General features: G+C 43.6%; 2 protein-coding genes across 2 annotated transcripts; both read right to left on the reverse strand.

Moving 5' to 3' along the window:
- Window positions 1-470: 470 nt before the first annotated feature.
- On the reverse strand, window positions 471-6417 carry si:ch1073-13h15.3 (inactive all-trans-retinol 13,14-reductase). The gene is made up of 11 exons (XM_061756924.1): window positions 6216-6417; window positions 5543-5725; window positions 4900-5141; window positions 4635-4830; window positions 3798-3995; window positions 3606-3725; window positions 3389-3527; window positions 2714-2823; window positions 2029-2195; window positions 1773-1932; window positions 471-1235 (listed from the first exon to the last, which is right to left on the reverse strand). Exons 1-11 carry the CDS (start codon window positions 6370-6372, stop codon window positions 1066-1068), a joined length of 1842 nt encoding a protein of 613 aa, XP_061612908.1. The 5' UTR covers window positions 6373-6417; the 3' UTR covers window positions 471-1065.
- A 1355-nt stretch (window positions 6418-7772) lies between these two features.
- Window positions 7773-9768, reverse strand: gngt2b (guanine nucleotide binding protein (G protein), gamma transducing activity polypeptide 2b). Its single transcript, XM_061756261.1, has 3 exons — window positions 9062-9768; window positions 8882-8970; window positions 7773-8803 (listed from the first exon to the last, which is right to left on the reverse strand). Exons 2-3 carry the CDS (start codon window positions 8963-8965, stop codon window positions 8675-8677), a joined length of 213 nt encoding a protein of 70 aa, XP_061612245.1. The 5' UTR covers window positions 8966-8970; window positions 9062-9768; the 3' UTR covers window positions 7773-8674.
- Between the last annotated feature and the right edge of the window lie 709 nt (window positions 9769-10477).

Genomic DNA, 10477 nt, shown 5'->3' on the forward strand with positions numbered 1-10477 from the left:
CATTCATCCCCTCGGACCGCTCGCTGCTCACGTTTGTCCAGCAGCCGTTTAGTGAGGAAATGTTCACTTAGCGCAGGAAGTCTGAGGTTTCCCTGAAAATGTTTGATTACAGCGCAAAAGCAAACAGTGGCGAGGTGAGACGACAGGTCGCAACAACTCAGGTGGGAACCGCGGGAGGGCCACGCCGGCGTTAGCTTGATGGAACCACCTTGGGGCATAGCCACCATTTCTGTTTGCACTCATTCAAACATACAATCAAGTATCAGGGCCACACCAAAAGAAATAAAGTCATAATCTAGACGTGTTAAATACTTTTTCCGGAAAAAGCTAATTTTTCCAGATATTGTTTTCAGGAAAAAAGGTGGTGCTTTATGTACAGGTATGTATTTCAAGAAAAAGGTCTTATCTTTTCCATCTCTTCCCAAGAAATAGTTTTATACATTCATCATATCATATCATGTGGAAACGTGTGTTGGTATGACATTTAATGAATAAAGTTGGACATGTAAGACAAGATTGTTTTTGAGGAAAAGGTCATGTTTCTTTTAAAAAAATGTTTTTTAAAGAAGTCCGATTTTTCAAGATGCTGGTTTGTTTGTTTTTTGAGGAAAGAAACGTATATTTCTTAGAATAAAAACTTTTATATTAAAAGGCTAACGTTAGATTTTTCAAGACAAAAGACTTAATTTTTCGAGATTACATTTTTTTTTATAGTCGTAATAAATAAGATGATGAACTTTATTATAATAAGATCATTTCTATTCTCATACTGTATATGAATAAAATATAATACTCACTTGCTTTGAAATGGAATGAGAAAATGTGCTCACAATAAAATGTAAATACATTACCTGTACATGACATCCTGACAAAGTCAGACATTATTCAATGATACATTCATCTCTGCTATTCATTTTACGTAGATTCATAAATAAGGCAACGGTCATTCAAGTTCACATAAATAATCAGACGAAAGCATGTTTTAAAGCTAAAGAAAAAGTCATGGCTTTAACTTGGGGCTAGCCTTTGACCAGGTGCCGATCCTGCGAGGGTCGGCCGGACGGCTCACCGCAGCTTCTTCCGAGCCAGCAGGGCCAGCGCCTTGGCCTTGCGCCTCTTCAGCTTCTTCTTGAGGAAGAGCAGGTCGACGTAGACGATGCGGTCCAGCGCGGCCGAGGCGCACAGGATGCCGCCGTGCAGCGCTCCCGCGATTCCGCAGCTGAACACGTCTTGTCCTGGAAGACACAACCGGTTCTCCGTCGAACTCAGTGGTTCTCAAACCGGGCTCTGCCAGCTGGAACTCGGGGGTCGGTAAAATTATTTCAATACATTATTAAGTCCGTTTATCATTTGCTCTGTTATCATGTAGCATTTTATAGGTGAGGCGAGGTGATCTCGGCCAAATATTTGAATTTTGGATGCACATACCTCGGGTCAAAAACTACCAACGTGTCTAAATCACTGTTTTTGCAACATAGAAATGGCCACCATGTCCTTGGAAATGTTCAGAGGGATTTCCTCCCACTAGCAATGCCGGCTGGTCTTTTGCAAACTCGCGCCTCTCTCTTGGCAGCCATGTTGCTAGTGGAAGCACTGCACATCAGTTCGTGACGATGGATGTTTAATTGGTACTGTGGAGGATTATGATGGGGTTGGAAAATGATGGAAAGGTTTCTCCCCTGTAAGGGTTCCCTTGGCCCAAAAGGTTTGACAACCCCTGGTCTAACTTCAGAGCCTTGGTTGCTCGGTGTCTAAAATTGGAGGGTCCTTACCTGAGAGGTAGAGGTTCTTGACAGGAGTGTGGCAGCGGTTCCTCGCCACCGCCTCAGCTCGGAAGCGCTCCAGGTTGTGCTCGGCCGAGTACATGGCGCCGCGCTGGGCGCCCAGGTAGTGCATGTTGGTCAGCGGCGTGGCCACGTCCTGGAAGACGAGCTGGAGGGCAAACAGTCGTGGTTACAAACAGACGTCCACCGACAGATCACGGAGCTTCCCGGACCTTCCTGGACCTTCCTGGACCCAAGAACTCACCTTGTCTTTGATCTTTGGGAATAACTGGCAGGCCCTGTCAAAGAGCTTGTTGGCGAATCTCATTTTGTAGTTATGGTATTCGTCACCACGTTTGCGGACGGTGGTGTCCTTCCACTCTTCGAACCATTCATATTTCACCATGGTCAGGATGGTCATGCAAGATTTTCCTGTGGACACCATTTGTAGACGTCACAAATCCATCCATTTTTTCATAAAATCCTTATTATCCTCATGAGGTTGAGCTGGAGCCTATCGCAGCTGCATTTTGGGCAATACGCGGCGTACACCTTAGACTGGTCGCTTGCAAATAGCGGAGCACAGATAGATAAACGAGCATTCACACTCACATTCACGCCGATGAGCAATTTAGGGTGACAGGTGGGCAAGAGCCTATAACATCTGACTTTGGGAGACAGGGCGGGCCCGCACACAAACGCAGGGTCCACATAGACAAACAAACATTCACGCTCATATTTACACCAATTTAGCGTCTTCAATTAACCTAACTTGTATGTTTCTGGAATGTGAGAGGAAGTCGGAGTACCCCGAGAAAACCCACGCAACCACGGGGAGAACATTCAAAGTCCACTCCAGGAAGGCCACAGCCCAGATGCGCTAACCACTATTTCACTGTGCTGACGTCCAAACGAGATGCCCTCGAAAACGCTAACGTTTTGCATTGTACCGGGGTGTCTTATCTTGGCTTCCGGGTCTTTGGACGACGGCATGGTGATGAACATCATGGGGATGTTGTCTGGTGCTTCCTCTTTGCTCAGAGCAAAAAAGTCCTCCATCCTAGAACAAACACAAGGCGGACACATTTAAAATGGAGATTTTCCAGACTCAAAAATGTTCCTGGATCAGTCTGTGCTCCATCTAGATGACCAGATAAGAACTGCAGCTGGCTCAGAAAGTCAAGCAATAGCTCTGTAACTTTTCCTTTCCCTTGATCTCTTGTGGAAAACTTTTCTAAGAAGAACAGGTTCACGAGGAACCTATACAACAACACACCCTGGTGGCTGATATTTTACATACAGGATACCAACAAGGAAAAGAGAATAGATGTTTGGAGAATACTGAGAGGGAGACTGAAATAAAGTGAAGAGGACTCAAGAAGATTTTAAAAGGCTAAAGAGGACTGAAGAAGAAAAAAAGGATGAAAAAGACAAGTTTGACGAGCAACAAAGAACACTGAAAAAAGTTGTAGAATAGGACTGAAAAGTTGAAAAACACAGAAGAAGGCTGAATAAGACCAAAAACAACTGACGAGAAGTGAAGAGGACTAAAGAAGACTGAAGAGGACCGAAGAAGATCGGAGCGAACTAAGGAAGACCGATGACTGGTCTCCGCTTTTACGTACGATTGGTCCATGTCGTTGTTTTTGAACAGCCAGAAGTTTGTGGACTCCAGACCGAGTTCCTCTTCAGTGCCGTCGAAACCGGAGAAGACCAGAAAGGATCCTCTGCCGTGCTTCATTGTGTTTAGCCTCTCCTGGATATCTGCAGAGCGACAACATTGTTTCATTCTGAACCTTCCACTTTCCATAAACCCAAAAAAAGAAATCACTTTTGCATCACCTGGCTTGACCTGGATCTCAGGGGGTAACAGTTTCTGGAAGGTGGTGAAGATGCCGCAGTTTGAGATCACCACCGGGGCGTGGATCTCCACCTCTTCTCCACCTTTCCTCACTTTCACACCTGCCGCATGACACAGTGATGAAATCTTCCCTTTATGAGTCTTTTGGATCTGCCTGGGAACCGGGTCCTTACCGTACGCCGCCCCCTTGTCGTCGACCAGGATCTGCGAGACGGGCGCTCGCACCAGGCAGTTACCGCCGTACTTCTGAAGGGTGCGGATGATGTTGAAGGCGATTTCGCTGGCGCCGCCTCTGGGGTAGTAGGCGCCTCGCTTGTAGTGATGCACCAGGAGGGCATTTATCAAAACACTGGAGTCCTTTGGAGGTACACCTAACATGTACAAGGACATTCAACATTTTGACTCATTGAAACACATGTAGGAATATTAGGGCCACAAGTGAAAGCCCATTGATCACAACATAACATTCAGTTGTATTTTGGAGAAAAGTCAAATTACGATTGTTTTTAAAAGTCTGAACACAAAATTAAAGTCGTACTTTATAGATGATAAATTGTGATATTACCAGAATAAAGTGGTATATATATATTTTTTCAAACCAAAATTCTTAATGCGAGATTAAAGTCACATTTCATTCTTGTGAGATTAAAGTATTTTTTTAAGTTATAAGTTGTAAATCAATCAAAAAAAGGAATATTCACTATAAAAGAATTTTAAAAAACATTTTTCGAGGGAAAAGTAATGCACAGGATTACAGTCGAAAAGTAAATTTTAAAATTCCCCTATAACATTATGACGTAACTAATAGTATGCCGTTTTTGTATTTTTAAAAATTTCTCCCAAAAAAAATACATGTTTTGGGTATTTTCATAGTATCTTTTTCAGTTTATTCACGCTTTTGGTAAAAGTGGAAGAAAATCTATACACAGACCAACTTGACAATGTATGTCATTACAAACTTAGCAACTCCAAAACTCAGCAAAGTCTAAAGCAGGCCTTTGGGAACACACCGTAGAAAAGGTACGAAAAGATGACGTGGAGATCCTTGTTAGTGGTCAGCGTGTTCACCAGGTCGGTCGCACACGTTCCGGCGAGCCGGAAAACCGGCGAGACGAGGTCTGCGATACCCGACTTCAGCAAGATCAAGGATAGCCACTGCGGGATGAGCTTCAGGGTTGCTAGGTAGTGCGTTTTCTTGGCTGAGATCTGTCGGAGAGCGAAGAGGGGATCAACATGAAGCACGTACCTTCATTGAGATAAGCAAGCCTGTGGGACCTTCATGATCTTGAAGAAGGTCTCGATGGCCTCCGTGTCATCGGGAAACTGCTTCAAGAGGTGCGCCTTCATTTCAGTTTTGCCCGAGACGATGGTGTACTCCCGCTTGTCGTCCCCCAGGCCGATCTGGATCGTGTCGAAGTGTGGGTTTAGCTCATGGAACTCCAGTTGGCCTTCGGACAGCTGGTCAAAGATGATTCGCAGCAGACTGTTCTCGTGCAGCTGACCAATGTAGTGAAGGCCTGCGAAGAATGGATCAAATTTCCTTCAATATTTGGAGGGATATTCGGGCTGGGACAAAATATCCTCTATCCATCCATCCATCCATTTTCTGAGCCGCTTCTCCTCACTAGGGTCGCGGGCGTGCTGGAGCCTATCCCAGCACGCGTGCCGCCAAAATATCCTCTAATTTCAGGTATTTTTATTATTATTGGGGTTATGGTTTGGATTAGAGGTTAGGCTTAGAATTAGCATACCAACGTCAAACTCAAAGCTTTTCTTGATGTATCTTGTTCTGTTAGACATTGTGGTTGAGGATTAGGATTAGGGTTTGGGTTAGCATTAGGGCTAGGTTTAGGGTGATGGTTAGCTGTTGTAGATTAGGGTTCGGAATAGGGTTCGTGTTAGTACAGTATTATCATACCAACGTCAAACTCGAAGCCTTTCTCGATGTAGGTGTGACAGCAGCCTCCGGCCTGGTCGTGCTGCTCCAGAACCAGAACCTTCTTGCCGGCCTTGGCGAGCGTGGTCCCCGCCGCCAGCCCGCCGATGCCACTGCCGATCACTATGATATCCAAGTCGCGGGGCACCTTGTCCAGGCTGAAACCTGCACTTATCGGTTACATAAGCGATTTAGGAACAACGTTCACAAGCTCGGGAACAGTCCAGACATTATAAACGATATCATGTTGCACAATTGGCGATGCATTACAGTTTTCAATGCTACACTTGTTGGCAGATAGCACAATCAGCAAGTCATAACCCAATTAGAATAAAACATGCCGTCGTACCGCTGCTCATTTAAATGGAGGATCTTGACAAGGAAAACAGGTCATTTAGATATCCCTTTTTTTTATTAGCCTGGCTCTGCGACAACAGAAAATCTGCTAGCGCAGTTAAGATAACGCTAGCTGGCATCCAGATTTCAGATATTTTAACGATAAATCTCTCTGTTAAACATGACCTAACGTCTAAATATAATCTATAATGCTATGCGACCGTATTTCAACTTAAATAAGAATAACAGATAGTGCATCATTTGTATTCATACAATGCAAATGACAGCTATCGCTTATGAAACTTGTTGAATGTCTTACCTTGCTTGATGACTTTGTCCCTCTTCTTCTGGTCAAACTCTCGCGGTCCAGGAGGCCTGACTGAGTCCAGGGAGAAGGGGCTGCGCTTGCCAAAGAGGTACCAGTAGGTGCCCCCCACCCACACTAACAACCACACTACGATTACGAGGAGCCACATGGTGGATGCGACACTTAAATGGGAATGTTTCCCCTCTCTGGATGCTCCTTTTATTAGGCACAAGCAAAGGTCCCGGCAGGGGGCGGAGAGGGGATTGACATGTAACACCATTCATGTCATGCAGTAACTAGTCATAAAGATAACAAGACCTTCAGCTTGCTGTGAATTTTACACAATTGACCGCTGAGATGCATTTGAAAGGTTTTTTAAAATACTTAATTACACACTAAACAATGTTTTCTTTAAAAGACATTTATAGAGGAATTGCAAGACATTTTGTTTCGCTCCCGTGTGATTTTAAGCAAAGCGGCCGCCACCACATTAGATTAGGTATCCTCAATTATGCTTATCTGATAAAACAATTAAGATAACAAGCACCCTATAGACTTTGCACCCCCATGTGTAAAGTATGTCATTATGACATGACCGCGACTCAGTCCATTTGCTTTACACAATAATGAGTGTTATCAAATGGTGCAAATGTATTTTGGCCCAATGACATATTTTGAATCATGTCAACCACTTGATGTAATCCGTAATCATCTCCCACATACATAAATAGGAAAGGAAATGTATGTCGCAACCTTTTACAACTTCAGAGACCCTCTAGAGCACAGGTGTCAAACTGGTGGCCCGGGGCCAGATCCGGCCCGCTACGTCATTTTATGTGGCCTGTGAAAGCAAATCAAAATTGCTTATTGTGTTGTGGTGTAATACCATTGACATATTTCCAAGCATTTTGTTTTGTTACCAATCCCCCTTTGAAAAGAAATGTAATAGTTGAAAAACATGTTTTTATAGGCTTCTGATTTCAAAACTGGTTATTCATCAATGTGTTGTGTATACTGTATGTAATTAGAATATATGTGGTAATCTTTCATTTATATGGGTTCACAGACGTAGCGGCCCTCCGAGGAAAGTCATAACTACGATGTGGCCCTTTCATTCATTTTAAAACATCACAACTTTGACATTATTGGACAAAATTGTTCTGATTATTTTTCACTTCGTGCTTGCTGCTCGGCACAATGCAGGGGGCACAATAATTTCTGCCCCAATGCCCATAATAATAATAATAAAAAAAGAGGCATATGCAGGTCTCTGCTGCCCCACACGGAATAGAGAGAGCGATTCGATAGAAACCGCAAGTATTAAACCACACAGACAACATTCATTGGAAAACTTCACAAACTGAACTAAGAGTTTTGCTCGCTACCATTCATGTAAACTGACAAAATTGTTGCCTTTCTTTCAAATGACTGCTTGTTGTCGTCTCCAAAATCCATGGGACAAAATAATTTCTGACCCCAAGTTTGAAAAAAAAAGACAAACACAGCTCTTTGCAGTATGACGCCGTATTAGGGTCACCTATTGAGAGAGAAAAAAAGCCCAGACGCGAGTTAAAGTCGTCGTGACGTTTAAAGTCGACATAAATATCACAATTTATCATCTATTAGTAGTCATCGTGCTGAGATTAAAGTCATCATGATGAGATATAAAGTCGTCATGCTGAATTTGAAAGCCATCATGATGAGTTTTAAAGTGAACAATTGACGGGACAACATGGGGCACAAATATTTCTGTCCCAGTGCACTTGAACAGGCAGTACCAAATCACACAGATGTTTATTATAAAACTTCACTGATTGAAGTAAGAATTTAACTTGCTAGCCGTCATGTAAATCAACGTAGTTGTTTGGTTTATTTTCCCCTGTGACTTGACACTTACTGCTCGGCGAAATTCATGGGGCACAATCATTTCTGCCCCAAAGGCCAATTTTACTTTCCCAAAATAATCAATTTTCCATGGAAACCCAGAATTAGAGCAAAACTCTTAAGGAAAACTGCATTCCTAAATTTGTACATGATGGAACGTACTCCTGAGAAATAATGTCAAGTTTCCAAATAATTAAATGAATGAATGAATGAATCACCCCGCTGTTAATAAACATGTGGGCCACAAGCTGCTTCCTGACCTGGAAAGACTCTAATTGGATGAAGTGGAGCTTCAGAGGGAAGCAGGAAGTGACGCCGTGGCTATGCGCCCCACTGCCGCATGTAAGTAAATCCTATTAGGAGTTTGACTGAAGCACTTAAACTGCTTTGAGCGTCATGAGCATGAAAGTGCCATAAAAGAAAAGTCATTAAAAAAACAATAATAATAGTAATTGTCAGGACACTTTGTTGAAGCTAGTTGCATTTAATTACAAATGGCCACACTTTACACATCTGATCTCGCTACCGTACTGTACATTGCGTCTGTGGAAATTCTGCCGCAGCACGTACAAAGTTCCAGCTGTGTGCTATGTGACTATGCAGCCGCCCTTGTCCCCCTTGTAGGGGTTCTTGTCATCGGGGACGCCCTTGATGAGCGGGTCATTGGGAAGCAGCGCCTCTACGAAGGAGACTGTCTCTGTGCAGTTTGCACCCACCTGGAAAACAAACAACACATTGGATTGGGAATATTTGAGGCGCAATATAAAGGGTGTAGATCATAAAAATGGACATACGGCTGTCCTCGGTGTGTTCACTTCTTTCTTCAGCTGCTCCAGCTCCATTTTCAGGATCTCCTTATCGGACATATCTCGAGCCATCCTGACTGTAGAGAAAAAACAACCATCCTCAATCCAAACATTCCGACTTCCTCATCACATCGCACACAAATGGAAATTCCAAATAGGAATATTTACCTGTGGAATGGTGGGGATCCCCAACAAGTGAAGAGGAAAGAGTCCCACTAAAAGCTCATGTAAGGTCTTCGCACAGACTGACTGAGTCGTCCCGTCCCACTGCTCTTCATCACGGCTCATCTGATCACCTGATGTCTCCAATCCGCCGTGATTGGATTAAATAGTCAGGAGTCGTGACCCCTTGGAGGGTGAAGTGAAGAGGACGCAAATTTGCAGGCAACATCCATCCATCCATTTACTGAGCCGCTTCTCCTCACTAGGGTCGCGGGCGTGCTGGAGCCTATCCCAGCTATCATCGGGCAGGAGGTGGGGTACAACCTGAACTGGTTGCCAGCCAATCGCAGGGCACATACAAACAAACAACCAGTCGCACTCACATTCACACCTACGGGCAATTTAGAGTCACCAATTCATGCATGTTTTTGGGATGTGGGAGGAAACCGCAGTGCCCGGAGAAAACCCACGCAGGCTCGGGGAGAACATGCGAACTCCACACAGGCGGGGCCGGGGATTGAACCCCGCACCTCAGAACTGTGAGGCTGACGCAACATCATATCAGAAAAAGTGTTCAGGGATGGAATCCGTGTACGTAGGAAAAACATGTACAGTTTCAAGAAAAAGTATGTGAATCCTTTAGAACAACCTGGACTTCTACATAAAATCTGAACAAATATAGACAAACACATTCTGCTTAAACTAATACCACATAAATATCTTTCAACGTTTCTACGGAACCATACAAGAGATTAGAGATTAGATTTAGAGATAGATTTGTGACCCTTCCAGCTTCAAGCAAGTTAACAATTCTTAATTATAAGCCTGCTAAGAGGTCTTTTGTGTGATGCGTGGTTCACATTGGGCAATGCTTCTCGGGAATAGAAAACTCGAAACTGGTGTTTTTTATATGACAGGGCACCTTTAACCAACACCTCCAATCTTGCCACATTGATTGGACTCTAGGTTGGCTGACCCCTGACACCAATTTTCCACCCTGCACGTTAAATGTTTACATTATGTGTCCAACAAAAATATGAAAACATATAATTGTTTGTGTTATATATTAGTTTAAGAACGTTGTGATTGTCTGTTGGTGTGACATATAATGTGATCTTAACTTCATCTATGACCAAAAATCCAGGTAATTATAAAGGATTCATCTTGCAACTGTACATTGGATCATTTCAAAACCAAAAGAAGTGTGTCCCTGGTTCTAATCTAAACCTCGAGCAGGTGTCAGTCTGTTTAACCATTTTCAGAATCTGGGTTAGTCTCTTTCGGCAGACATCTTAAATTCAGTGATGTCACCGTGGATTAGCCGCAATAGATGCCAGAGGTGGGAGCAAGTCATTCCTTTGCGAGTCACAAGTCTCAAAGTCTTTGCCCTCAAGTCCCGACCGAGTCAAGTCAAAAGTCCCA

This window comes from Phyllopteryx taeniolatus, chromosome 19, assembly GCF_024500385.1.
Source record: "Phyllopteryx taeniolatus isolate TA_2022b chromosome 19, UOR_Ptae_1.2, whole genome shotgun sequence".
NCBI lineage: Eukaryota > Metazoa > Chordata > Actinopteri > Syngnathiformes > Syngnathidae > Phyllopteryx > Phyllopteryx taeniolatus.